Genomic DNA, 27,791 nt, shown 5'->3' with positions numbered 1-27,791 from the left:
GTTGTGGCCAGTGCAAAGAATTTCCAGACTGCCTGGTGGGGCAAGACGCGCTAAGAAATCTCGCTACGAAGGCGGTGAGAGCTGTTCGCGACGGCGACGTGTTTTTTTGGCGGGGTTGAAGGAAAACACGAGGAGTTTTGGTGGTTGCCGACGAGCTAAGGGGTGACAGAGCGAGGGAAGGGATAAGTATATAATATAATATATAATATTTGAACAGTAAATATCCTCCCTGTTCATTTCAATCATTTCTCAATCGACCACGTCGTCTCGGTACAGGCGACACGCAAACTCAATGTCCCTGGGTATCAAAAATCATATCAGATCGTAACAGATCATCCATCTATCCATCCATCGCGCAGTAGCAGACCGGCCAAGAAAGAGTTGCATCGAGCAATCAAGCACACTATTCGGTCCTCTATTCCTCCCATTCATCGTTTCTCTCATCCATCACATGTTTCACTCATCATGAAATCCAGAAACTCCTTGCCTCCCAAAAACGAAAACAACTGACCGGCTGGCTGCCTGGCTGGCTGGCTGGCTGACTGACTCGCCCGCGTTTCCTCAAAAGAAATGATTCCTCAGATTGCCTCCCATTCGTTGTCTCGTTTATAGCGAACGTTAGTCGTACGGGGATCTCATAGCACTGCGTGCATTTCGTGTCGCTCAAGTATCTTCATGAAGGCAGGTCACCGCTTCGACCGCTTTCTTTTGGAGTTATCTCCGTCATCTTCGTCATCTTCGTCATCCTCCTCTTCATCGTCTCGGTTGTTCTTGCTATTTCCCTTCTTTACGGAGATCAAGCATCCCTGGTGCTTCAGCGTCTTAGTCAACGCAGTGCTTGCTCTCATGCCTCGGAAGTCCTTGGCGTTAAAGACCTGAAAATCGCTGCTGATGATGAAGGCCCTGACAGGCTCAGACTGGCCTGGTCGCATGCGAGCCGGGTCGAGGCTCACAAGAGAGAACTTTAAGCTGTATTTGCCTGGCGTCCTGACGCTCAAATCAGGGAATGTGAAGAAACATCCATCTACGTTGTGCTCGTCCTTGCCGAAGAATGGCGACGACACGAGCGTGCCCATCAGTCTTCGTTGTTGGCGCTTGTCAGTTGTGCCCGGCATGGCCGTTGCATCACAGTTGTTGTCAGAGTCCCAGAGAATGCAGTGGATCACTGAGAATGGCGATCGGATCAACGTGTTGACTTCAGCAGCACTCAGGTGCGGTGCAGTCACATTCATCTGAAGAATTGGTGGCGGGTCAATCACGCGACGGTCACGCTCACCAAAGCCACAAGCTCTTGCAGCAACAGGCTGTTGACGCATTCGAAGGGTGTATTTTGGTGCTGGACGATCCATGGACGGACTGAGAAAGTTAGTTTTGACACTGACGAATGGTACGCTCACTTGCCTTGGCTCGGCACTCAAGAGATTCGATATCGGCATTCTGGCAGTCTGAACTTGAGGCATGCTTCGCGAAGAAGCTTCGGAGAAAGTAGACTGTCGGCGAGAAAGAGTTTCTTCTGGTTCGAAGGAGGCTTGACTGGGCGATCGGCTAACTTGAGCTGGGTAGAGGCGCTGTGGAAACTCAGATCGCAATTCCTGATCATGTTCTTTTGGGTGATCAGCCCTCCTCTGTGCAACTGGTTTGGCTTGCCTACTCGGTGATGGAGCTCCATTTCTCTGGAGTCTTGCCAATGTGTGCTGGCCTTCTAACTGCATGAACATGGGTTCTGAAGGGGCCTGTGATGAGTGTGAGTTCGGCCGCGTTGGAGGTGGGTAATAGATGTGCTGTACAGGGGCATTTGGATCCTGCTGGCTTTGCCACAAAGGATGTGACTGATTTGACATATTACTGTACTGTGGTGGGTATTGTTGCGGCATAAATTGGTTGTGTCGAGGCTGTTGCTCAAGAGGTTCTTGGTTCAAAAGAGAGGACATGGAAGGAAGAGTAGGAGGAGGTGGTCTAGGACGATCATTGCCGGCCGGATATCCATATCCAGACTGTGGCCCTCCAAACCCTCCTGGTGGTTGTGTTAAAGACATCTTGTCGTGTTCGTGGCGAGCAAGCCAATGTTCTTGGGGTCGCTAATGTATCTAAGCCGGCTGGGGGAAAAAAAGGTCGAATGTGTTCATGCCAGGTTCGCGACAGAGGGAGATTCGGTCTGCAGATATGTCAGAACACAGACCAAGTATAATATCAGATCAGATATACCTCAATCGCAGATGCTCCACCGAGATGCTGGATTGCATGAACTGATCTTGATCTGCTTTGCCTTGACCTGGTTTCCTCGTGCAAACGAACGGTTCGTGTGGTTTCCTGCTGGGCCGAGGTTCGTCAAAGGGTCGATGGCAGAATCTCGCGAGTCTTGCAATCAAACACGATCCCACAATGCGATTGTGCTGCGGCAACGACGATCAAGAGGTGCTCGTTTGAAGCACGGTCGGTGAGAATATTGTGAAATAAATCCGTTCAGGCGGTCAGGGAAGAATGCAGAGCTCCACTGGAAATGTTCATGCACGGGGACGAGAGACTTATGCGATGAGAGACACTATCAAAGAGTACAAGAAGTGGTCCACCGAAGAAGGAGGTCGGCCGGAACCCTGAGCAGACGCCGGCTGGAATTATATACGGGAGCAAGGGACGCAAAGGTCCGGTGGTCGCACGAAAGCAGAGCGTAAACGGGGTATGGACAGAAGCCAATTTACAGCTTCATGGCTGACCGAGTCTTCGGAGGGGCTATTGGGTACCAGCAGCCTGGATTTCGGCTGTGATTGGGCTGAGCTGGCTGAGGTGGTACTGTAGCGCTGGCAGTGGAGGCGACGAATGCTGTGCACAGGGTGATGTGATAGCAAAGCGGGCAGAGGAATGGGTTGCGGAGATTTAATTTCCTTATTTCATTTTTCTTCAGGGGAGGGGTACGAGTAGGAGAGGAAACGAGTTGGAGAGATAGAGATCCACAGTGACAGGACGATCCCTGATGAGATAGCTAGGTATAAAATCGAACAAAGAGTCGTATTGGACGGAAGAGTCCTAGGAGGAGGGGGAAAAGGGGAGCCGCCGAAGACGAAGGGGAATAATAGAAGTGGATGGACGAGGATGAAGATGCGCAGGACCTGGACAAGCGCTGGAGGCGGATCCAGGCCCAGGGCTAACAGCTCTTACAGTAGTAGAGCCCAGCACAAGCAAAGTGCTCGGGTCGGCCAGCGCAAAGGGTCGCTAAAATGACGGACTTGGACTGGCTGGACCTCTGTTGTTGAGGCTAGAGCTTGACACATGTTTGGGAGACAGAGGCCCTAGAAGGTTTCTACTTGGTACAGGCCCGAAATAATGTACAGCCGCTGTCTGAGCGCGATTCTAGAGGTTTCCGTTGACAGGGCTCTCGTGCAGGGGTAACTACTAATGATATAACGATGATAATTCGCCGCTTTTTGCACTGAAAATCAGCACTTTCGTTATGGAGCTTTCATTTAGTGTACCTACGCCTAAAACTCCAACTAAACAGACTTCTCGGGACGAGCGATTACGATGCCAGACTTTGTATTTCGAGGCCGGCTGGACTTAAGATTAAATTGCCCTTCAGTTAAACCTCACTCGACGTCAGGTAAAATATGCCTTATGGACTCGATTGACCCCTTAACACTACCTACGAGGCTGTAAAGCTCACTTGAATACTCCTCAACGAAAACGCCTTGTTCAATAGGTAACAGCGTCGAGAGCGAATCGTCGTACTCCTTAGGCCGAGATTCCTTCGATTTTTCAATGGGATATCGGTCTTCACGTAATTCGCACGGCATTTAAAAAGGAAGGCTTTGCTCGACGAATTGCACGTCGAAAACTAGTCTTAACTTACGCAAATCAGATCTCTCGACTTCAATAGGCTATCGAGCACGAGAATTGGACTAAAGAGCAATAGTTTTCGATCTTATGGAGCGACGAGACGTAGGTTAAACCAGGAAAACATACGAAGGAATAGGTCACACGAAAGATAGGGCCGTAAGAAGAGTATCACCCTGATTGTGTCAAGGATCGATATAAAAAGAAGATCAGGTGGATGTTTTAGGGTACAATATCAGGTAAATACGGCCGGTATAAGGGGTTATTTTAGGAGAAGGACTAGGAAACGATTAATGAAGGATCATACTCCGGAATTATTATCCCGAAGGTTCAAGAGATCTTATTACAATATCCTAAGCTTCAATTTCAACAGGATAATGCGAAAGGACACGCTTCTAAATATACACAATCGGTCTTTAAAGCAATTGGAATTAAACCGATCTTTTAGCTAGCGAATTCCTCTGATTTGAACCTAATCGAGACTATATAGGATGAAATGAAGGATTATATCGAGAGCAACTACCCGAAGGTTCATTCCTTATATAAAAGACTACGTGAGGCTGTAATTGAAGCGTGGGAATCGATAGGTATTGAAAAAATCAGAGAATTGATTCGGGAAATGCCAGAGAGATGTTAAGCAGTGATTGCGGTAGGAGGAGGCCATACAAAATATTAGGAAAAGTAATAAAAGCAGCATTGCCAAGTATCTAGTGTGCACAGACTAGAATTGCACATTATTTACCCATGATACGAAGTAGCTTTGTTCTGTTTCTTCATGCCGGTACCTTATTTGCCTAGTCATCTCTGTATCATCTGCGAGTCTGTAGTAGTTTTAGCTTTGCCCAGCTGGTGGTGCAATTAATCTAATCGCATGACTGTCCTTCGTACTGTACTGGTTTGCTTACTGTAGCAGGGTATGATTCCTTCCACGGACACTTCCACTTCGAGCTGGCTGCCCCCCACTGACCAGCGCTGCACGCAACCATTACGAAAGCCAACAGACCCAGGAAGTGTCAATAACAGGCATCATCCCTACGGCTGACTGCTGGAGTTTTCCAGAAACCGGGGAGGCATTTCTGGTCCTCTCAGGGGGGGCTTTGCTGCTAAACTAGCCCGGCGAACCAGAACTGACCCTGTCTCGCCTGTCATGGCTCGGTGCAGGCCGTCCGCCCCGCGTGTCCACTGCAGCAACGCACACTGACAGCGCAATAATGTTTCTTGTTTTAGCCTGGGGTGAGTTGAGATTTATGTCAACGAAAGAGTCTTTTTTTTTTTTTTGGTTCTCCTCGTACATGGCACTAAGACGGATGTTTCTGCCGATATCATGTTCTTTGGCCTCTCCTCTCTCTCCGACAAAACCATGTACATTATCTTGACAAGGACAAGCAAGCCGGGTCTTTTTCCGACCATGAGCTATCCACTCCTACGGACAGGATATGTACTGGTTCGTCCGAGAGCCATGGAGAAGAGAGGGTCCATTCCTTAGTATTGTCAGTCTTGTGAAGAAGGGGCGTGGAGCGTAGTCCACTTGAGTCTGGTCTAAACTTTATAGGCGACAAGACTTTATCAGACGCGCTTCTGTACTGTCAGTGTACCGTACCTCCGTATGTTTGTAAACAGGAAAAGCTCTTGCCTGTCGACTTCCTCTTGACTTCTGGGACTGCTGGAATGTCTCGCTTACGTGACGAAGTTCGCTTGTGCTCATAGTGTGAGAGCGAGCTGGATAGACGGAGGCAGGAGGTACCCCACCAGATTCTTTTACTCTTTTCCAACTCTTCTATGCCCAATTCCATCAATCTTCCTCCTCGTTTGATCCCACTTCATCCCACCTACGTCTATTCATAACTCCCGAAATAAGATTGCAACCAGAATTCCAAATCGCTGGTAAGACTCCCACTTTGTTTCCGACTCGTTTCCCTTCTCATTCCACTTCTTCTCTCCAAGATTCCTGGTTCGTTGCCAACCTCACAATGTAACCCTACCCCGCCTCTAACTGGTTCCTTCACACGACACGGATACTTCATTCCAGGGCCCTTGCCACCATGTCTCAGCTTCTCTGTCCATCTATCTCGACGCCACCAACAATCATTCACCCGTTGTCGCACAGATGATCCCCTCAATCACCCAATTGATCGACTCCAAGCTTCGGTCATTGGTGAGCCTTACCAAGAACGTCAATATACCAGCCCTGAAGAGCTGCGAGGACTAGGATGAGCCCCTCCCTCCTGATGTCAGGGAAAGTTGAGACGAGAGACGCCCCGTAGACGTTGCATTATCCATGTCTCTAAGTTTGCTTTTCCTCACATGCCGTGCTGAGAGCTGGCATCGAACTGGCCGAAGCCAGGTAAAAAGGACATCCTACGAGTATCTCCACATTTCCGGAATGGAGGGCCATCCAGACCAGACTTCCCCTGGTCGCTTCCTGTATCTGCCGGCGAACCAAGCAGAGAAAGCTGTTTGAACTGAAGCACTACAGTGCATTGAGGTTGAAGAGTCAATTAATCCTCTCATGGGTTGCGCCGCCCGAAGCCACTGAAGATCCGTCCCTGAATAGAATTTTTAGATGGCCAATATCAATCCGAGCACTCAATCCACAACTTTTAGCTGCATGATTACCGAGCTACAGTAGCGCTCTGATTCGGGCTTGATGTCTTCATCCCTCGATACGACGCGAACCCCATGAGTCTCTACTCGACAGAAGGTCCTGGATAAATACTGGACCTTGAAAGGAGTAACAAACCCCAGGTATCAAACTATTCTTGCTCCATATTTTGCGGAGTTTTTTACCTGATGGCATGCTGACCACTGAATTTATAATGTTTGGCAGCTTTGACATATGACAGGTCATTAAACGAGATGTCAACCGAGGTTTGGCTTCGAGAGGCTCCTTGAAGAAAGCACCACACAACTGGGCTGGCGTCGAATCATCGAGACACACCTCCTGTCTGAACCCAAATGGTCAGCTCGCTCACACTGAAATCGATGGCGTCCAACAGAGGCCCATTTCATACCAAGAAACAGTCTCCGACTACGCGCCCATCATGCTGGACCGCCTCACTGCAGGTAAGGCAGCACCGACAAACGGGCTGAATGCTGCTGACACCCGATTTCCTGGACTCAAAAAGCTCCCAGAACCAGGATGTGAATATTGTTATTGCAGCAAGCCTTGCTGTCCTTCGCACCAGTCATCACTGTCTCTCGAGTCAAGGAATAATTTAACGCCATTATTTCTGACTTGCACTACTCTATCATGTGGCATAGCCAAATGGTCTGATACTCTGCCCTGATTGAGCAGGGGTCAGGCAAGAGTGGCAACTTACATCGAGCTTAACTTGCTCAGGAGACAGACAAGAACAGGTTTGAGTTGCTTGCCAAGTGCTGAATACTGCAATAAGCCAGAGGTGATAGCTTATTGGGCCCTCCACCCTTTGACGCTATCTGCGGGAAGGAAAATAAGACTTGCATAAATCAAAACGTGCGGCCGCAGCTGGCACGTCTGGAGAACATTACATTCCTGAGACCACAAAAGAGTATGCGGAGTGCGGCAACCTTCAAGTGTCTTCCTTGAGGCTGTGCGGCGGAACCTGGAATAAATGCCATCCGAACGGGCTTACGGAGTACACATCAATTACCACAAGGTCCAAGCGAACGGAGTCAAGCTTCAAACACATCATTGCGTTGAAACTTTATCATACAAGTGCCGGACAATCCCGCTAGAAAAAATTGTTAAAATGTGGATTTCTAGGTCGCTAAGCCTCACGAACGTTCCGCTCGAAGTCATCCCGCGTCTCCGCCATCAGGAGATCAACCGTATGGTCAAAACTCATCGCAATTTTCCGACCGCAGTACCCTGCAATGCGAAACACGTCGATGGTGTTACAACCAGGTTGCAATACTCAAGTAGAGTTTGGTTGCTGTCGAGTTGCTGTGATCGGAAGCTCGCCGTCAATTGACTGACCCAAGACATCACAAAACACCACCCGCGTTATATGACCAACAGATTGGACATTATTGTGAACCATGTTCCACTCTGGCGAATCTTTTTTCGCCGAGGATGATCCTTGATTCACAGACAAGCCTTATTTTGACCTCCAAGTTTGCTTTCTTGACAACGATATAGCCGAGATGCAGAAGCCATTCTCGTTGAACGAATGCGAGAGTCTGCTGAGATTAGCCTGACGTGACACCGCAGGTTCCCTGGCCTCTGACCAGACAGGTGGTGCTTGTGCTGCCGCACTAGAGTAAATTCCTCGACGCCAAACCTGTTTTTCGATCGTTACCGAGTTCTTGTTACCGTGGTTAATGCTGTCAGGATTTACCCCACGGTCGACACATCGGCCCGTCTCTCGGCTCAACATGTCAAAGTATCCAACGTATGAATAGGGACAGAAAGCCCCTTTCCGCTAAAACTCAACATCCTCTCCCTCACGGCTCTCGGAAACAACAAACCTTAACTTTCAAATGATATTTCGTTAAGCATAACCAATCATGGCTCACTATGCAGGGCGCTCCATTGTATCATCCGTGCGTCAGGTCTGCATGTTGTGCAACATCACCTGCTGCTTTTCTTAATCAGATCGACGATGAGTTTCTGTGCGACTTCGATGACAAATCTTGTCTATCTACATCTTTCCAACAAAGCGATGACAATGCATCTGAAAATGAATTTCAACCTTATGTGTAACCGAAAAGACGGCTCGTCTAGTCGAGCACTGGACGTCGATTCATTGGGCTGTTCAAAAAGCGGCTGCCGACGATGATCTGATCTTCTCCAAGATCCAAATCACGAGGGAGCCAATGGCCAACTTCAGCTGTGCAAGCTTTGTTTGCTTCCCAATGGAAGCAAGCCAACAGTTACACTCATTTCCGCCCTAAGCAGCTACCGGAGTCGCCTGGTTCCAAAGAAGGCGTTTGTGAGGACTCCTCATGCGCTTTAGTCTTCGGACGGTACAGTGAAGACGAGAGGTTATGCGTCCCATTTGATCGAGATCATCCGAAGTTCGTTCTGTTCCGAGTGAAAACACTTCCGTGCTTCTAGTTTTTCCTTGTACTCCACATCCGAAACAAAACCTTCTCCTTTCTATAAGCAGTACGTCCACAGGACCTCGGACGGCCACGATCCTGCAAATGAAAATGGAGGTTAGGCATGCAGGTAGGCGAGTGCTTACCAACAGCCTTGCTTTTGCGATCCCGTCTTGCCGCTCATGTTGTGTATTGCCTGGAAATGGGCAACATGGCATGGCATGGCATGGCATTGCATTGTCTTTGTTGGATTGATTTTCACTGCATGCGTCGGAGTCGACGTTGATGGGAGTACTGCCAGCGAAGCCGCTAAGCACTTCGTGAGTACGGCGTCGATTCTCCTTTTTTTTCATCGTGGATTTCGTGCTGTCGTTTGTATTGGTCGTGAGACCAGGACACGGGACCGATGTGTTTACCTTTGGATTGAACATCTCTTTTAGACGGTGCATTTGAAATGTGTTGGAAATGTGTCAATCAGATTTCTATTCAACTTTGCGGGAAGTGCTGTGTAACTTGAAGCTTTTGGGTTGGGTACTGATCAGCCTTTGGGAGAGAATCTCGGATTTAAGGTAGAGTGCTTCTCCCCGGAGTACACCTATCTACCCGAGTTTTTTATATCAAGCTGTCATCGAACCTGCTGCCCGGAACGGGCTGTTGGAAAGAAGGCTCGCTAGGCTTCGACGGGGGTGTAGATCTCGGGCGTCAACATGCTCGAGATATCGACCTGACCTCGCGAGCCTGTCCTTGTCCTAGGAGAACACTCGCGAGACTGATAGCAAGCTCTTGGGTTCCTCAAGGTCTCATACTGTAAGATGCTTATGCGAAGCATGTGTGTTCTTCTTATGTGACTATGCTTAAGCTCATTTTCCAAGCTCAAGCCGATTATTGAAAAGATGAGCTCAAGCTGAGTTGAGCGATGCGTGGCTCTTACTCGAGCCTCGCCCATTTGTCTTGCAGATCTTCTTTCATGTGTCCTATCATGGTTCACATTATCGACGGCTCCCCCCCCCCCCCCCCCCCCCCCTCTTCCTGATAGCCAGGAATGTAAATTTTCTTGACGGTTCAAGACATTTCGCCTACTTTCTCCACGAAGTTGTCTGGTACTTCCATGCGTGATATTTTCCATTCATCTTAAAAAAAAGAATGATAAAGAGTATTTATGCATCACCAATGCTTTGCAGATTTTTTTTTTAAAGCCAGGATAAGATAAGATGAGATGCCGATTTTTGTTGGAGGAGAAGGAGGGAGTGGCGGATTTTGACAATGGGGAGAATAGTGATAACAGTCAATCCTCAGCATCTTCTTTCTTCCAAAGTGGTTTATCAAATTCCATCGTCGTGTTACTCTACTTGAAAATGCTATATATCCTTTCTTGTGAATTGATTCTTTACCTGGCTCCCCTGCTAATCTATTCCTCTTGTAAGGAGATTTGCTGGGTCGACAGCTTGTGTGAGAGTTAGGACTATCGATTTCTTGCTGAACGGGTTTGTAGAGACAGTTGGGGTAAATATACTTATTATCTACCTTTCAATCTTGATTCGCAGCGTGATCTATATATTCACGCAATTACAAGTTCGCTTGGCGGGGTAGTGGGGTAAGCAATTCACTATATGACCGTTTCCAGCTCGATGCAAGAATCCATCTAGGATTATTGATCAATGATCTAGGAAACAGTTGAATATTAAGAGTTAAGTTTACAGTAAACCAGATCAGTATTAGACCCCATCCCCTTTTAGGCCTTGGAGCTGCTGATATTGAAGACGTAAAGAGGCAACGAGTAGGCAATTCCAATTCCTCGGTATGTATCCCAACGTCCTGCCCGAGTGGAGAAAATACATGCTTCGCATCCAATACGCTACCTTCATAGCCGCTTCACGACAGATCTATAGGAGGACAAGACGAAAAATCGGAGAAAGTGCATAAAGAGAGAACCAACAAATAGTTGAAGTCCTCAGGAAATTTCGTCCAGGTGAGGCCGTGCGAGCAAGCGAGGTGTGGCTGAAGCTGAGAATCAATTTTCTTTCTCGCGAAAACTCCTTCTGTTAGCTATCATATCATACCCTCTGACATTCGCATTCCCTCTTTATCTGAACAGAAGCTCAAGCTCAATCACCAAGATACCAAACCCCCATTAACACAACATTCTACTAACCCCCCAAATTCTATCTTCATCCAACAAGCACTCTCCCCATCCCCATCCCCTCCCATCCCATCCCGGGCACCAGCCCCTCTCCCCCACATCCCGAGCTACCCAACCCCTCCCTCCCTCTCCCAGCAATCCGACCATCACCACGGCTCACGCATCACATCACATCACAACTTAGCCTTCCCACTCTCAATCGAGCCCCAGCTCGGCGCATCTAAAGGCTTATAGACCTGCCCATCAAGCCAGTACAGTTTATCTGAATTCTTGGGGTCTGATGCAACCCAGGATTTCTTGATGAGGTCGTTTTTGGCTTTCTTGAAGGTGGCGTTGGCTTCGATTCTGGGTTTGGGGGTCAGTATTTCTCATTTTAGATTGTCCAATTTCTGATTTCTTTTGTTTCGTTGATCCTGTTTTTGAGGGAGGGAGGAGTGATGGATGGATGGAATTGGGGATTGGCCTGGGGCAAGGGCTGGAGGGAGCTTACTCTTGAGTGATGCGAACTAGACGGGGCATCGCGTATCCTGGAAGTCCTGTCTTCTTGAGTCCCGGATAGAGGTTTTGCATGAACACATCGGCACTAGAATCGAGTGTGATGGCTGCTGCTCCCGCCTGACCATCATATCTGTCCTTGTCAGTGAAAGTTCTTTTCTACGGGGAGGCGCTGCTTACCCCGCGAGTTTCACACCATACACCACAGCATCCAGTACACCATCAAGTTTGGCAATATGATCCCTCACTTCTCCAGCACTCACATTCTCTCCTTTCCATCTGAAAGTATCACCCATACGATCATGGAACCTCACCCACCCCGTCTCCTCATGCACAACCAGATCTCCCATCTTCTGCCACGAATCTCCCTTCTTGAACACATCATACATGATCTTCTCATTCGTAGCTCCCGGATTATTCAAATACTCCGTAAGTAGCGCTCGATTCTTAATCCTCCCAATCACTTCCCCAGGCTCTCCAATCTTCGCCCGGACACAAAACCCCGTTTTGGGATCCCGATACGGCTGTTCGGTCTCAGGATCAACCTTCACGATCAACGTATCTGTCTCCATATACCGCCTCAAAGGCCCAGCAAATCCCACTTTACCCGCTCCCCAAGCTCCGGACGCCACATTATCGAATTTCGCAAGCCCCTCAGTCGAGCGGTAGAACTCCCTGATTTCAGGAACACCGAACCGATCCTTGAATTTCTCCCAGATCTCACCACGGAGGCCATTGCCAGCTGCCACGATACAGTTATGGCCACGATCATACGGACCAGGTGGGGAGTTTACGAGATATCGACAGAGTTCTCCGACATACAGGATTCGTGTTGCTTTGCTTTCCGTTACATCTTTCCAGAAACGTGACGAGGAGAATTTCCGCGCTAGACAGACGGTAGATCCTGTTCCGATGCCGTAGCAGAGGGCTGTGAAGAGGGCGGTGCCGTGGAAGAGTGGTAGAGGTGAGTAGATGCGCATGGGGAAGTACTTTTTGGGGTTTTGCATGTCTTGAGATGTGGCGTTGGCGGTCACGCACATTTGGTGGTTGCGGATCGCGCATGCTTTGGGCTTTCCTGTCGTTCCGGATGTGTAGATGAGACATGCTAGGTCGGTGGGAGTGGCTTTTGTTGGAGGGGTTACGACTGATGGGATTGGTAAGTTTTCTGATGTGAGAAGTGTGATGGATGGATTCGTTGGTGGGGGTGCGTTGTTGAATGATCCTAGGTTCAAGGCCCAGTGTTGTGTTGTATCGTCTAGATATTGAGAAAGGTCTGGTGTTGAGATTATGGCTTTGGCGTTTGCGACATTCAAGCAATGTTTTAAGGTGGCATCTACGAAATTAATACTAGATCTGATACGGCGAGAAACACATACCTCGGAGGCTGGTGTTGACCAATCCAGCTACAGCACTCAGCTTTGAGAGCGCCAGAATGGCTGTCACCATCTCCGGCGAGTTACTCGTGAACATTGCAATACAATCGTTCTTCCCGACGCCCTGGCTCTCCAAATACGCAGCCAATCTCACGACGTCTGTACAACGGTCAATATCAAACTCATCAGTGGAAGTATTGATTACTCACCTCTCTTCAGCTCGCCGTAAGTCCACGTACGGCCTTCAAACCACAATGCCTCAACATTAGGATCCACAGAATCGAACATCGCATATATCGTGCAAGTATCGCCTAAGGACTGGATCTTCTGACCAAGTCGCTGTCCCCAGTCCCTATCATGGCGCAGGTTCTGCATATCTAAGCTGACAGACAGCTTCGCATTCAAATACGCAGTCGCTACCACAGCAGCAGCTGAGATGACTGCTCCAGTACCCAAATCCATATCGATCGTCTTGCTCTCAACGTATCACTATTTCAAACTCCTTGAAGTTCTTTTCCCCTCACAGTTAGGGATATACAGATCACAGGTGCGCACTGGCAGTGTCAGTGTCAACAAATAAGATCCAGATCACAAGACTCAAGAGAGGAAGAAGATAAGTAATCTCTCAGAACATCATGCTTCGGCAATGATAGAAAAGATGCCTCGGAGAGATCGGTAAATGGAGAATGAGCGATATACTTCACTCTAAGTTTCAGAGGCTGGAAGCCACAGTACTGCCGTGTGATTTATCCGAGCAACGGGTGGGACTCTTGGGGATTCGACGTCCTGATGGCCAGAGACGGGACGGGATATTCACATCCAGCTGGGCAATGTGGGGCTTTTCCCCCATGGCTCAGTGGCTGCGGCGCTGCCCCTCAAAATTCCTCCCCGCGACTCGACGCCACGCAACCCCAATAATGCACCCCGGAACAGCCTCGGAATACTAGGGTGTAGCAGCTCGGCAGATATTGGCTGATCATTTATCCCACCTTAACCTCACTCTCTTCGCTTTTATCTCTTGTATATTTTCCTTGTCTGTTCTACATTTGAAGTGCAGTTGTGTTTTCTTGGTGTTTTGAATATCGGACAGATAGACTTTCAATATGGCTTCAGCTGGACAGCGACTCACTTCGGTGTTGGGGCACCTCAATCCCTTATCTTCGGAAAGCAGTGGAAAGGCCAAGCTTCTTCAGAAGAACCCAGATGATATTGTACGATCCTTCAAATTCCCTTCTTGACATGACTGACAAGCTTCAGGTTATAACATATGCCGCCAGGACTCCCCTCACGAAAGCGAGGAAGGGCGGTCTGAAAGACACTCAAATCGACGACCTCCTGATCTCACTCCTCACTGTAAGTCCACATTTCTCTCCATGCCAGAACCCCAATTAACACAACCAGTCCGTCCGCGAAAACATGAACATCGACCCCTCCCTAATCGAAGACGTCTGTCTCGGCAACGTCCTCGCCCCCTCCCAAGGCTACGTAATCCGCTCCTCCGTCCTCGCCGCCGGCTTCCCCGCCACCTCCGCCGCCTCCATCGTGAACCGCTTCTGCTCCTCGGGCCTCCTCGCCATCCAGCAAATCTCCAACCAGATCATCGCAGGCTCCATCGAAGTCGGGCTCGCTGTAGGCGCAGAAAGCATGTCGACTTGTCCCGACAACGGCGCCCCGCAAGCGAGCGCCAAAATCACGAGTCATCCCCTCGCGAGCCAGAATGAGCAGCCCATGGGCCAGACGAGCGAGAATGTTGCGGGGGATTTTGGCATTAGTAGACAGGCTATGGATGAGTTTGCGGCGAGGAGTTTTCAGCGTGCGGAGAAGGCGCAGAGGGAGGGGTGGACGAGGGATGAGATTGTGCCTGTGGAAGTCTCGTTTACTGATCCCAAGACTGGCGTCACGTCTCAGAGAATCATCGTTGCGGATGACGGTATTCGAGCTGGTACTACTGCTGAGTCGTTGGGCAAGATTCGTGCTGCCTTCCCGCAGTGGAAACCGAGTCAGACCACTGGCGGAAATGCGTCGCAGATTACTGATGGAGCGGCGGCTGTGCTGCTTATGAAGAGGAGTAAGGCTGCTGAGTTGGGCTTGAAGGTTATTGGGAAGTTTGTACAGGCTACGGTTGTGGGGCTTGAGCCGAGGATCATGGGAATTGGTCCTGCGTTTGCTATTCCGAAAGTTTTGGGGAAGGTAGGGTTGAATAGGGATGATGTGGATGTTTTTGAGATTAATGAGGCGTTTGCCAGTATGGTAAGTCTGAATACTCCTTAATCGTCTATCTGATCCGTTGAGAGTTGAGTGCTAACTGTGTATAGGGTGTCTACTGTGTAGAGAAACTTGGCTTGGATCCAGCGAAAGTCAATCCACGAGGCGGAGCAATGTAAGTCTTACTCTTCTAAAAGTTTTTCAGGTACTAACAACAGATAACAGAGCTCTCGGCCACCCTCTCGGCTGTACAGGTACCCGACAAGTAGTGACTGCGCTTTCCGAGCTCAGGAGACAAGATAAGAGGATTGCTGTGACGAGCATGTGTGTTGGAACTGTAAGTGACCTCTCCATCCACCCTCGACCAATAACCAAGACTTTATTGCATGATATAGAATCAAAACTAACGATTATACAATACAGGGCCAAGGAATGGCAGGTGTATTCGTGTCTGAGCACTAAGTGGGACGAGGAAAGGGACAGAACACAAGATCTCACCTGTGTGTTATATCACGTGACTGTTGTGGACGTTACCTTGAGGTTTGATGCAGATTTAGTCTCATTTCCACAGCGCAAAGTCTACTTCATTGTATTCACTATCAATACCCACATTCTACTCTTGAAGATTAGTGCCCCGATTTCAATACAGGTGCTCAGCAAGTATAAATTGCATTCCAATTCCGTCACCAACAAGACCTGCAGATTGCCGACCGAAAGACACAGCATGAGGAATTGTCTCGCCCAACCCCAGACAATAAAACTCCTTGTCGCATTTAGATCACAGTTCCTACCTCCACACCTTACTGCCAAGCACTTGCAAATGTTTTCGTTCGACGTAATGGTTGGGCCGTGTTGGTGTTCAAACCTCGCTGGGCTAGCTGGTTTTCGCTGTCATACTTAGCTCTATTGCCATGTTCTCTTCTGCTGTCAACCCATCATTCTCCAAAGAATAATCAGCTATGAATGCTAGGGGCAAGAGGTCTTCAATCTCTAACCATCAGCACAACAGTCTGTTCAGAGTGAGAAGTTCGACCGTACTATTCACCAACTTTCAAAAATCGAGCTGTTCTTGTCGTAACAATCAACATTCACTGATCCACTCATCACTCCGTAGTGATCTGATCATATTCGATTACCGCAAAAGTTTTCTGGCGGGGGGGGGGGTAGGTACATATAGAAATTTCTTGGGGCTACAACGTGACTGAGTATTCTCCTGCCGAGCTTGGACAACTATCTGCTTTTGTCAACAACCTGGAGGGGGAATTATGGTGAATTTGAAAATAATGCTTATCTTGTGCATGAAACTGTATTAAAGGGAATGGATTGGTGTAAGGATCTCACGTCAGCCTCGCAGTTGTCTTTGAAAGAGAAGGGTTCCTGTGTATTCGGGTATATATATTCCCCAAGGCCACCTGTCTCTAATTCCGATCATCCACAGTTGAATGTAAGCGAACCAGAACAAGTCAAGGCGGGGGGTACGTCTCGTGGCTAAGTGGTCACGTACGTTATCTGCATCACCTGCAGATTTCAGGGCTAATTGCCAGCTTCTTACTGCAAAATTGATGGACGAATACATGTATTCAGTCGAGTCCCTGCGAGGAACTGTGTTGGAAGATGCTGTTGTCATTTTGCTGATTGTTGTCACTATCCTGCTTTTAGTATTCCACCACTGCACGGAGAAAACATTTCATTCACCTCCTCAATTCTTCATCCTCACAAAAGACCTCTTCCCGCTCAATTGTTATCACGTTCCTCACAGAGTGACACTCTCTTGCTCTCATGGCAACCAATTGGTCATGAATAAGCTCCAGATCACTGATCCAGGCAAATGCTATTTACAGTGCCATCTGCCCGCCAATTCTGATGCTTAAATATGTGTCAGAGAGCCTGCATGAAGATCCCTTAATTCACCTCGTTGGCTCTGAATGTCTTGTTAACTAAGTTTCACAAAGAGGTGGTCAGGTGAATACTCTGGTTGTAGAGCGGGGACAGTCCTCATATATATAGTCCATCCAGCTGTCGTCCGTTTGATGGGCAGACGGTGCATCAACCAAGAGAAAATGCTCACACGGTATTTCTTCCTTGTGTATAATATCCGGGGAAAGCTATTGAAAGAAGTTTATCTGCTCTGAGGAGTGCATGGAGGCGTGGGGCAATTACTTTGACTGCACCGCCCACCTGATATATCATAACAATCCTACCTGAGCATGAGTACTCACTGCTGTCAATCCGATATAGATTATCAATACAGTATCTTATTGTATATACGAGGTCTTCTCCCTGGCGGCCCTCCGCAAGCTCCGGGGCCAGGGGACCTCGCTTCGCCATGGTCCAGCCAATCAAGTCGAATCATCGCTCGCAGGCTCGCGCTAATCCGACGTGTCCAATCAGGATCTTGCACGTGACAGTATTTTTTTTTAAAATCGGATCCACAAAACGCATCACATAAGATAGACATTCATATCTAGTTTAGAGTTTCGGTCCGGTCCACTATTCCCGGTGAACTACAAGGGAAATTCCCCGCATCGACACATACAGAATAATACGAAGTAGGTGGTTTTTGCAGTGGAAAACACTTCTCGAGAAACACTTTTCCCGGCCGTGCACGGCTTAATGTAGAATAGCCTCGACTATAAAAGGGACAGCTGAGTGGGCTTTAGGTGGGTACGAAAGGTACATAATTAAACGTAGTACAAGGGGTATCCAGGGGATACCTAGCTAGTGTACTTGTTCGGACTTCCTCTTTCGGTCAAACAAGGGTCGAAAACTGTAACAGAAAAGTGTTTGGTCGTAACACTTTTCAAACCCTTGTCATTGAAAGTCATACTAAACTCTACGCTAGAATCCACTTGAGGCTGATAACCCCTACTGCCTTTAGGTAGAATCAGGAAAAAAGTGGGCGGACAGAAAACTGTTTTTTTGAAAGTGTTACGTTCTGCAAAAACCACCTAATGCTCGGAGCAAATATCAAATCGTTTCACAATAACAGACTAGCGTTCCGTTCTGATTCTGATTCTGTGAGAGGTCTGTTAATTCGCGTTGTGACCAAACGATATTCCATTCTATACACCGGTGGTCTCTTGAATAATGAGCTGCGTTCGCGGAGTGACATGATTTTTGATTAGTACGTGGATCCTCTGAAGCGCCACGTCAGCAGCACGTTAGCCCATGAGACTGACTACTACGCTGATAGTTTTCATTTGGAGTGATGCAGGCTGCTCAGTGGAGGTGGAAGACAAAAGCGTTCTGAAATGCATGTAAATCGAGATTTCAAAAGATTGTCTCTAAGTTTGCGAGTCATATGAATCCAGCGCTGGCAGTCTCTTCAGGTTGAGCACTTTTGAAACTACTCAGATCTCAGTTATAGAAGTGGCCAATTACTGTTGTAAGCTTTCTTTCTGCTCTAAGTGGTCTCAATTGTCTCCTATTTTCTGTGAGTGGCAAGACTTTCGTGTCGAGAGGTAAGATTACCTCATTTGTCAACCACAACCGAGAAATATCACGTTTTTCTCGGCGAATTCGCAATAATAGCGACCTAGCAGTCAGATTCGCTATGCTGAATAACTCTAAACAGGCTAATCTCGCCATCTTTGAGTACAAAACACTTCATTATTGCGGCTTAGATGAGGTATCAATACCTGAAGGGTCAATCCAGCGTGACCGGATACGAGGTATCTAAAGTCTGGGCGGTGATATAATCTAAATACCGAGTAGTATCTATACTTTCTCTCAAAAAATGAAGCCACAGGTAAACATCAGAGAAGTGAAGATGGGTTAGGTCCACCTAACCCCCACTAATATTGGGGGTAGCGATACATGATTTGTTACCCTTAGAGCAAGCGTACTTGTCTCCAAATTTTCCGATACTTACTACATTACATTCTCTCTGTCACGTATGACATTTACTCTCATTTCAGTGCTTGTTTACCTATTAACGGGTTTCGGCAGTTCTCGAAGGCGAGCTTTTGTGGGGAATTCTCAATCCCGTCACCTCTGCCGATCTGCCGTATTGCGGGGGATAACCCGAAAAGGCAGCTCGTATAAGATGGATAGAGCGATCACAACACAAAGTTCACCACTATTGGCGCGCGAATTTGTCATGTTGATCTGGCACTGAAGTTCCTTGCGCTCCAGTAAGATAGCTATGACAGCTATGGTGGAGAGACAAACCTCGTTGCGCCACCCCGCACTTAACTTGATTCTGACGCTATCAGGATGCAGGTAAATGCAAATGATGACCGTATGATTTTATATTAGGTTTTCACAGCTTATGACTATGTAACGTTGGCAATCATACATGGTTGTCTGGAGATATAAGTAGTAGGCTTGATCATGATGTTCTGACAATCATCGACCAGCCGGCAATAGTCGTCACTGGACTGCATCAACACATCACGATGGGCATCATAAATATTGTAGCGTTGCTCTGCCTTTGCTCAGGGCCAATTCTGGCTCAAGCTGATGACCTGGGACTCTCGAGGGGGTACATATCGTTCGAAACTAGCGACTTCAATGTCAAAGTCGTTAATAGCTCACAGACGTTGGCATCTATCTCGCCGAAATCAAAGCCTGCGTTCGACTTTTCTCCATTCGACGTACTGGCCAAGCGAGCAGCCAACGGAAACTACCATCTTGGTGACGTCGCCATACGATACAGGACCGTTGGCACCCAACAATGGATAGACTTGAATTCCGCAACTGCACGGAAGCCAGTCCTGCCCCTCCAGAAAAGCGGCTCCGTCGCGGCTTCTGATCTCTCTCCCACAATTTCAGCAGGTTCACCACTCGATATCACTCGAGAGTGGGGTGTCGATGGAGGAGATGTGACATTATCGTTCACTGCCAAGAACTCTGAATGTTTATCCATTGAGATCGGTTCCTTCGGCTTTCCAGTAGAGTTCAACAGCATTTTCACAAGCAGAACTGCAAAAGATACTCAAGCAAACTGCTCACTCACGGATCCAAATATCGGCCTCGCGGGAGGATACCTTCGTGTGACACCATTGGAGGGAGCTGGGGCTTCGTTAGTCGTAACTCCACTGAGGGGCACGGCATTTGAGGGATGGAGGTTTCTCCCTGAGGATGAAGATACCGATCTTGCATACCAAAGTCAAGTTTTTGAGGGTTTTTACTCGTGGGAAGTTCATACCCTGGCGTATGCCGAGCAAGAGTGGAATAAAACAACGCCATGGAATCCACCGACATCGAAAATTCTTGCTGCGGGTGAGTCAATAACATATGGACTACGCTTCTCGCTTGCAGGAGATGTGCGAAGTATTGAAGATACAGTGAAGAAGACGAACACTCCTTTGGCCATCGGAGTTCCTGGATACATTATCCACGGGGATACTTCAGCACAACTTCACCTGTTTTACAACTCCACTGTCTCGTCAATTACATCTGATCCTGCTGGTGCCTTCCGATTTAATGCTATCAGCCAAGGATACACACTCACGCCATCACCATCAGCTTGGGGACGAGTGAGGGTGAATATAGGCTATGCTAACGGAGCGAAGCAATCCGTATCTTACTTCATCACCAAGTCTGGACCGCAGCAGCTCACCGACCTTGGCCATTTCCTCTTCACGTCCCAATACTACACAAATACCTCGGATCCATTTCATCGAGCGCCATCTATCATTTCTTATGATCGCTCGGTCAATGACTATGTGCTTCAAGATCCTCGAGTCTGGATTGCTGGTCTGAGCGATGAGGGCGGAGCTGGGGCTTGGCTTGCCGCAGCCATGAAGCAAGCAGCGCAACCCAATGCCGCAGAAGTCTCCAAGCTTGAGGACTTTATCCACCAGGTTGTTCTTGGGACATTACAACCAGGGAACAGCTCAGCTGTTCGAAAGAGTGTGTTCTATTACCAACCAAACTCAACTTCGGATCATTACAGCGACAAAATCGATTGGTCTAATTGGTGGAGCTGGAATATCGCTGATGCGTACGCGACCAATCGAGCTTACGACTATGTTCATGTCAGCGCTGCGTACTGGGCGTTGTATCGTGTCGCAAGATTCTATCCGCATATTGTACGTCAAGCGAGCTGGGATTGGTATCTCTCGCAATCATACAACACCGTGATGTATTGCATGGGGACAAATTATCGAGGAAAGCCCAACGCAGCATATAGCGAGCTGGGATTGATGGGCGAAACAGTATGGGGGTATCTCCTCGATGATCTTAAAGCCGAGAACTACACCACTCAAGCAAATGCTCTGGAAGCACGAATGAAGCGGCGAGCCGAAGCGTGGTCGACCCAAGCTGTCCCTTACGGCAGCGAAATGGCTTGGGACTCAACTGGTCAAGAAGGCGTCTATTACTGGACAAACTATTTCGGGCTTAACGATGCGGCAACCAAAACAATCAATAGCATTCTCGGGTACATGCCTACAGTCAGTCATTGGGGATGGAATGGGAATGCTAGACGGTACTGGGACTTCTGGTATGGAGGAAAGCTTCAACGATACGAGCGCCAGATCCACCATTACGGCTCTGGACTCAACTCATTGCCGTTGCTTGAGCATTTCCAGCAAGAGCCATCAGATGTGTATGCCCTTCGAGTAGGATACGGCGGAAATTCCGGTCCTCTGTCGAATATTGACCAAGAAGGTTTCGCCGCAGCAGCGTTCCATTCTTGGCCTGATACTCTTGCATGGGATGCATATTCCGGAGATTATGGGCCAAATTTTCTTGGTCATGTCTTTGGGGCCGGAACATATGTTGTCCATGATAAAGAGTTAGGCTTGCTGTCGTTCGGCGGAAGTGCGACTTCCGTTGGGAATAGTGTCATCGTCGTGCCGAATGATGCTGTGAGGAGAAAAGTTTACCTCGCAATGTTTGGAACGCAGATTGCTGTCGAAGCTGGAAACATCGAGACGGTGACTTACTCGGAGAGTACAAAAGCGATAACGGTGCAAATTGCATCGAAGGTTGCAAGTGTATTTGGCATGGTAGCAGCTAGCAGTACGATCTTGAAAGTGAAGAAGATGGCTCAGGTGGGATCGCTTGGTACTCCTGTGGTTACAACATCTAGAATTGTGACTGAGAGGGGTGGTTGGCTTGTGGATCTTAGCAGAGGGACTGCTACCATTGATATCGGGTTTCAATGAGCATTAAACATTGGTGGCCTGACTAGAATTTTCGTAGAAAGTAAATCGAGTATCACGCAAAGTTTGATACTATCCCCCCCCCCCGGTTTGAATGTTAAATGTGAACTTTTGCGGGCCAGAGGCCTGACTTTCAAGTGCTGAGTGGTCAGAGGCCCTGGATAAAGCTAGAGCACGAGCCAGAATTAGGTCTGTTGTAAAAGTAAGGGTAGCTGTAGAAGGTTTGAGAGGACTACGAGAGCTTAAAGTAGAGATTTCTGTTAGATAGACACCCTAGAAAGCTACCCACACTGACTCCAGTTTTCTACACATTTAACATTTAAACCGGAGGGGGGATAGTATGTGATGGCCGGAAATCTATCTAAAGCATATAGTATCCATGCCGTTCTGTCTTTCCCAGTCCAACAGCTATGCTAATTCTCACAAATGAGCTATATATCTTCATTTTCAAAAACAAATTCATCCAAGGCATGTTCCGCATATACCACGAATATGACCTCAGTAAATAAAACTGTCAGAATTGCAGTTACATAAGGAGTTACTACAAAGAGAGAGAATCTCCTATATAAAGGGGTAGCGTACTTAGTAGTACGGCCTACAGTACTAAGTCTACGCCTACAATCCCTATATTTCTAACAAAAACCGCGTCTGATAGGCGATGCCAGACATTCTGACGTTGAGCACAGGCTCAACATAACCTGAGACCCAGGCGTATGGCGAGTTCCGTTTTCCTTTACGGAAAACCCCATGATGACAGGTAGATAAACTTTAACCTCCTTTTTGGTTGGCTGTTACCGAGTCTGATATCGCTGGAAAGTTTTGATTACAGGCGGAAAAAGCTTGTTTTGTTCGAAATCTACGCGAGACCCAGGGCCTTCTGTTGCTGGCCAGAAAGGCTAATGGTGGATGGTGAGTCGTGGCCACAAGCCGTCCAATAATTTTATGAGGCCTTATCTTTGAGTGAGGTCTCTGCAGAATTATTTTCGATTCTCCTGTTTCAATTGGGGCGAGCATAATTATGCCAGTCTGATGCTGGTAAGCTTTGAGCGCAATCATGGGGTGCTTTGAAATCGTTTCGTCCTTAAACGCTTTGATTGTCGTTATATTGAATCTGATTCCCCAGAAAATCTTGCCGTCGTCCGACTAGCTACTTCTATGCCAAGTTGTTTACAATATTTGCTGCAAAGTCAGAATGGCCGCCGTGCAGGGGTGGCCTGTGCCCCCTCCTCCAGGCATCACTCCAAATTTCGAGCATCCAGAGGATGTACTCAAAACCGTCAACATTGTGGCGGTCGCAGCGACTATCGCCGTCATAGCCCCGTTAGTCGCTGGACGGGTAACTATTAAACTGTGTATCACCAGGGTATTTAATGTGGAAGACTGTAAGTCTAGCATCACTTCGTTGAGGACTATCATCTGAATTTATGTCCAGACTTTTGTGTATTGGCGTGGGCACTGAGCACTGGATACCTTCTTACCGGAATATTCAGTGAGTAAATTCATTTTGAGAGTCATCATCGTTAATGTTTCTAGTGGGAATCCATGGTGGGGGTAATCACAGTTGGGAAGTGACCAAAGACGATATGGTCGGGTTTCAACAAGTACTTGCTCAAGACCCTCGAGATATATTCTGTACACCGCTGACCTATAGGCACTATACGCAGATTCCATTACCTATGGCCCAGCAGCTTGGGCAACTAAAACAACTCTTCTTCTGATCTTCATCAGGGTCTTTACGCCATTCCGTAAAACAACCAGATTCATCTATGTCTTCATCGTCCTCATGTTGATGTATTACCTCCCAGTCATGATCATCAAAATACGAATCTGCAATCCTATCTCTGTGTTATGGACTCCAGGTCTACCTGCTGTCTGTTTGGACAGGGTCAAGTTATTCTATTGTGATACAGTCATGAGTGCACTCACCGATGTTGTCATTCTGGTGCTACCGATTCCATTGTAGGCAACCGATACTTACTATTCTTGCACAGGATAGCCACTGATTAATGGAATATAGGGTATGGTCTCTGAAAATGCCCCTCAACCGAAAAATTCAGATCGCCGCTCTCCTAGGTGCTGGAGGTCTTGCCACCGGGGCGAGTATTGTGCGTCTGTTTGTGAGTTGTGACTTCCAGCTCACTCTTCGCGAATCGATGTACAAAAAGCTCTCTCAATCTCCTCGCAGACATCACTAGCCAAGTCCATGAGATTAGAAACTAACATAAGGTGCTCAGCTTGTGTTTCAACCCAACGACTTCATTGACGAGACCGTTTCATTCATTCGCTTCAACCTTCTCGCGTATGTTCCACTGAGCAGCACTTGCAGAAAACAACACTACTGACATAAAGCGGAAACCAGTGTTGCCGAAGTAGGCATTGGTATAATCTGTACATGCCTGCCAGCCTTCAATCTTCTGTTCATTAAACACCGCCTCGATCGATCCAAGACAGCATCGGCGCGGGCAAACCGCTCGCAATATATCTCGAGTACGAAGATGAGCAGACTAAAAGTCTCCCGGGATCTTGAGAGTAACAGCGAAGAGGGAAGGAGCTTGACAAGGGTTGCAACTGAGACACACGTTGAGGTGAGGAGTTTGGAGAGTCCGAGGGAGGAATTAACCCGAGTGCCTCCTGCGGCACACGTGCATCTCAAGAATCTGGCCACGGACGATCCGAGGGGCGATCTCATCTTGCAATTAGAAAGGGTGGAGACAGGATGGAAGCAGCCTAGAAGTTAATCACGAATCAAAACTAATCGTTAGTCTCTTCAAATGCGACACAAGAACCATGCCGAACCAGCATACTGCTGAGACTTTCTCAGATAATCGGGCTCCAACACCACAACGTGCCCGTGTCTACGATCACTCAACACAAAACCACAGGCTCCATAGCTTCTCTCTATCCTCTTTGTTAATCCCGATATCTCGTTCTAGGTCTCTCAAGAAATCATAGAGAGTCCTCCACAGACATTGAGACATTGGTCGCAGTCTGTCAATGCTGACACCTTCAGTTAAGGTGAACTCCACCTCTCCAATGAAAGCTAAGATCTGTTCACTTTCTTCTAGAACTTAGGCAGTAGCCATAAGCAAAAACTTCTGGCTGCTTTGGTCTTCACATCATCTGATCGTCTCTCACGAACAGCAAGTGAGCAGACTCGATCTGAATCTCTCACAGAAGCTTCGCTCAATCCAGAACATTTGATGCTACTTATCTGACCCGAGAAATGAGATAGATTTACCCGACGAGCCTTCAAACTTCTTCAACAGATCACTTGCTCTGGGGTTCTACAATGGCATCAATAGAGACCGAGTCAAATGGCGAGTCAAGCCCCACTGCGACGTCCTCGATCATGACAAATTTCCATCACGTCGGCCACTTATCTTCATCGACAATTGGTAAACACCTTCATCTGCTTCCATACTAATACAAATTGCTAATATAAACAGCATTCTCCGTCTATGACCTTCCCTCTGAAGTGGAAGCAAAGTCAACTGCAAAAGCCCGAAAGCATGCCAAAGGAAACTCAAACGTTTTGACAGGAGACTTCATACGCTTCCCCAAATTCCCGGTAGAGCTTCAATTGATAGTCTGGAACTTTTCATTGGAGCCACATACTGTGGAGATGAAGTTCTTGAACCATATCTGGTCCGATCAGTTCGACTTCCTTTCAACTACTCCTGCAATCATCCAGGTGAACCGCAAAGTCCGCCAAGAATTCCGAAAGAAGTACAGAGTTCTTTTCGAACATAAAATGTCCCGTGCACCTGCCTACTTCAATTCTGATATTGATATCCTACATATCAGATCTGAAATACGACGTTCTCCAATGAGCTCGAAAACCCCCTTAATCAACATTATGCAGATCGGTCGGACTATTTGCCACATGCCCAACAAGAGCGATGTTCGACATCTATCTGTCTCGCCGAGCTTCTTCCCCTACAACTGGTCTATATTCCCTTCCCTTCTTATGTTCAACAACTTGAAGACGGTCACGATGTCTTTTGTTCGAAGCAGGCATGATTGCAAGCATAACTCAAAACTGTGGACTTCTGCACACGGTCGCTCTTACATCTCTGCTGCGCAACCCCACGAGGACGAAGCAGTCCAGTGCTGCCGAGACCTGATAAAGGATTTCGAAGATCGATTGAAAGCTGGCGAATGGGGCACACCTGTCTGGAAGATGCCCAAGTTCATATACAAAGGCTCATGCCTCGATATGATCCGCTCCAGCAAGATGTTCTGCGGGTCACAACGTTTGGAGAAGGCCAAGAGAAAGAGAGATGCCGAAGAAGAAGATGATTGGAAGTATAATTACACTTCAGTCCAGATACAAAAGATGATAAAGGATCGGGAGAAAAGACGGAAGAATGAGCACCGAAATGCAGAGAAGGAGGCTGCAAAAGATATGTCTTGGCTACCCGGTCACATCAAAGATCTCCAGGCAACTAACTGGAAAAACCATCGAATTATTTTGGCTGCGCCAAGGAAATCTATGAGCAGCAAGAAATCAGTTCGATGAACGATTCAAGGATATGGAATAAATGGTAGCATGTGGTCTTTGCACAAGGTGCACGACAGTCGAACCGTGCTAGGAAGGGCAGAGATATGAATCATGTAACCAAGGCATCGAGGAATGAAAAATGGACGAATGGATTTGATGATACCATATGGCTGGCCAGTGGTACACTGCACGGGGAATGTTACAAGCTCTTCATGTTGCTTTACATAAAGTAATGGGCAGCTTTCGAAATATACCATGGAGTGCCTGCCTGGCAAGTCCTCAATAACTGTGATGCTTTTTACCTATCCGCTTTTGTCTATGTTCATTAAAATACACTCACACCTTAGCCAAGACCCACAGAAAGTTAACATCCCTCCCATCTTCAACGTCTTTCACAACATCCCCCTTCAACACGTCAAAGCCCCCCTCTTTCAGCTTCCCAAGCCACTCCTCCTTCTCCCACCCACCCCAAAACATCTTCTCACCGCCAAGCCAGGTGGAAGTCCCTTCACTCCCAGTCAAAGCAAAATTCCCAACAAAGTAACCTCCTGGCTTCACCCACCCGCGGATCTTCTCCATCAACACAACCTGGTCCTCCTTCGTCAGGTGCAGGATACTGTACAGTCCAACCACAGCATCAAACGTCCCCTTCTCGAAATTCAAAGCCAGCATGTCACTTTGGATGAACTCGGTACTGCCATCCTTGACATGCTCTCTAGCAAGTTTGACCTGCGCCCCGGAAATATCGACACCGGTTACATGCGCGCATGATTTGGCGAGAAATTGCGTTCCGGGAACTCCTGCTCCGCATCCAAGCTCAAGAACTCGTGCTTTGCTTGGATCGGAGAGATGTTTGAATAGAGTAGCGAGGTACTCGAGCCGTGGAGAGGGCGTGCTGAGCGTCCAGTCCAAATACTCGGCTGCGATTTTGTCGTAGCTTTCTTCGACGAGTTTGTTGGTGTTGGGAGTATCGGTTGACATTTTAATTGATAATTTGGGGTACAGGTATATAATTGACTGAAGAAATTTTGTTGATTGATGTAATATTAGTTGTGGAGTGAGGATTTGGTTCTTCTTATGCTGTTTTTACCATCTAGTCTCACTTAGTGTCCTTG

General features: G+C 47.7%; 8 protein-coding genes across 8 annotated transcripts; 5 read left to right on the top strand and 3 right to left on the bottom strand.

Moving 5' to 3' along the window:
• Positions 1–686: 686 nt before the first annotated feature.
• Positions 687–2,036, bottom strand: ONS95_007537 (uncharacterized protein; the record flags this gene model as incomplete). The annotated part of the gene is made up of 4 exons (XM_058501051.1): positions 687–1,356; positions 1,402–1,603; positions 1,652–1,733; positions 1,788–2,036. 4 exons carry the CDS (start codon positions 2,034–2,036, stop codon positions 687–689), a joined length of 1,203 nt encoding a protein of 400 aa, XP_058362368.1.
• A 9,127-nt stretch (positions 2,037–11,163) lies between these two features.
• On the bottom strand, positions 11,164–13,633 carry ONS95_007536 (uncharacterized protein; the record flags this gene model as incomplete). The annotated part of the gene is made up of 5 exons (XM_058501050.1): positions 13,068–13,633; positions 12,862–13,017; positions 11,666–12,818; positions 11,481–11,618; positions 11,164–11,335 (listed from the first exon to the last, which is right to left on the bottom strand). The coding sequence occupies exons 1-5, from the start codon at positions 13,318–13,320 to the stop codon at positions 11,164–11,166; spliced, it is 1,872 nt and encodes a 623-aa protein (XP_058362367.1). The 5' UTR covers positions 13,321–13,633.
• Positions 13,634–13,816: 183 nt separating this feature from the next.
• On the top strand, positions 13,817–16,154 carry ONS95_007535 (uncharacterized protein). The gene is made up of 6 exons (XM_058501049.1): positions 13,817–14,069; positions 14,116–14,211; positions 14,260–15,108; positions 15,174–15,238; positions 15,289–15,400; positions 15,487–16,154. Exons 1-6 carry the CDS (start codon positions 13,962–13,964, stop codon positions 15,523–15,525), a joined length of 1,269 nt encoding a protein of 422 aa, XP_058362366.1. The 5' UTR covers positions 13,817–13,961; the 3' UTR covers positions 15,526–16,154.
• A 471-nt stretch (positions 16,155–16,625) lies between these two features.
• ONS95_007534 (uncharacterized protein) lies at positions 16,626–16,934 on the top strand (the record flags this gene model as incomplete). The annotated part of the gene is made up of 1 exon (XM_058501048.1): positions 16,626–16,934. One exon carries the CDS (start codon positions 16,626–16,628, stop codon positions 16,932–16,934), a length of 309 nt encoding a protein of 102 aa, XP_058362365.1.
• A 1,963-nt stretch (positions 16,935–18,897) lies between these two features.
• On the top strand, positions 18,898–22,228 carry ONS95_007533 (uncharacterized protein). Its single transcript, XM_058501047.1, has 2 exons — positions 18,898–18,956; positions 19,012–22,228. The coding sequence occupies exon 2, from the start codon at positions 19,461–19,463 to the stop codon at positions 22,176–22,178; it is 2,718 nt and encodes a 905-aa protein (XP_058362364.1). The 5' UTR covers positions 18,898–18,956; positions 19,012–19,460; the 3' UTR covers positions 22,179–22,228.
• Positions 22,229–23,274: 1,046 nt separating this feature from the next.
• ONS95_007532 (uncharacterized protein) lies at positions 23,275–25,708 on the top strand. The gene is made up of 8 exons (XM_058501046.1): positions 23,275–23,557; positions 23,608–23,664; positions 23,840–24,134; positions 24,193–24,292; positions 24,410–24,474; positions 24,535–25,190; positions 25,408–25,570; positions 25,622–25,708. Exons 1-6 carry the CDS (start codon positions 23,368–23,370, stop codon positions 24,911–24,913), a joined length of 1,086 nt encoding a protein of 361 aa, XP_058362363.1. The 5' UTR covers positions 23,275–23,367; the 3' UTR covers positions 24,914–25,190; positions 25,408–25,570; positions 25,622–25,708.
• Positions 25,170–26,694, top strand: ONS95_007531 (uncharacterized protein; the record flags this gene model as incomplete). The annotated part of the gene is made up of 3 exons (XM_058501045.1): positions 25,170–25,190; positions 25,408–25,570; positions 25,622–26,694. The coding sequence occupies 3 exons, from the start codon at positions 25,170–25,172 to the stop codon at positions 26,692–26,694; spliced, it is 1,257 nt and encodes a 418-aa protein (XP_058362362.1).
• Positions 26,695–26,884: 190 nt separating this feature from the next.
• ONS95_007530 (uncharacterized protein) lies at positions 26,885–27,733 on the bottom strand. Its single transcript, XM_058501044.1, has one exon. It carries the CDS (start codon positions 27,655–27,657, stop codon positions 27,013–27,015), a length of 645 nt encoding a protein of 214 aa, XP_058362361.1. The 5' UTR covers positions 27,658–27,733; the 3' UTR covers positions 26,885–27,012.
• Positions 27,734–27,791: the final 58 nt, after the last annotated feature.

Source organism: Cadophora gregata (assembly GCF_030347475.1).
Source record: "Cadophora gregata isolate MNR1 chromosome Unknown scaffold_2, whole genome shotgun sequence".
Classification (NCBI taxonomy): Eukaryota; Fungi; Ascomycota; class Leotiomycetes; order Helotiales; family Ploettnerulaceae; genus Cadophora; species Cadophora gregata.
The sequence above is the reverse complement of the archived record's forward strand: the minus strand, read 5'-3'. Positions and strand labels throughout refer to the sequence as shown.

Coding starts and splice junctions, on each gene's coding strand:
- ONS95_007535 (XM_058501049.1), top strand. CDS start 13,962: ATGGCTTCAGCTGGACAGCGACTCACTTCGGTGTTGGGGCACCTCAAT. Junction 14,070..14,115: donor AGAAGAACCCAGATGATATT/GTACGATCCTTC, acceptor GACAAGCTTCAG/GTTATAACATATGCCGCCAG. Junction 15,109..15,173: donor ATGAGGCGTTTGCCAGTATG/GTAAGTCTGAAT, acceptor AACTGTGTATAG/GGTGTCTACTGTGTAGAGAA.
- ONS95_007533 (XM_058501047.1), top strand. CDS start 19,461: ATGGGCATCATAAATATTGTAGCGTTGCTCTGCCTTTGCTCAGGGCCA.
- ONS95_007532 (XM_058501046.1), top strand. CDS start 23,368: ATGGCCGCCGTGCAGGGGTGGCCTGTGCCCCCTCCTCCAGGCATCACT. Junction 24,135..24,192: donor CTGGTGCTACCGATTCCATT/GTAGGCAACCGA, acceptor AATGGAATATAG/GGTATGGTCTCTGAAAATGC. Junction 24,475..24,534: donor ATTCGCTTCAACCTTCTCGC/GTATGTTCCACT, acceptor AGCGGAAACCAG/TGTTGCCGAAGTAGGCATTG.
- ONS95_007530 (XM_058501044.1), bottom strand. CDS start 27,657: ATGTCAACCGATACTCCCAACACCAACAAACTCGTCGAAGAAAGCTAC.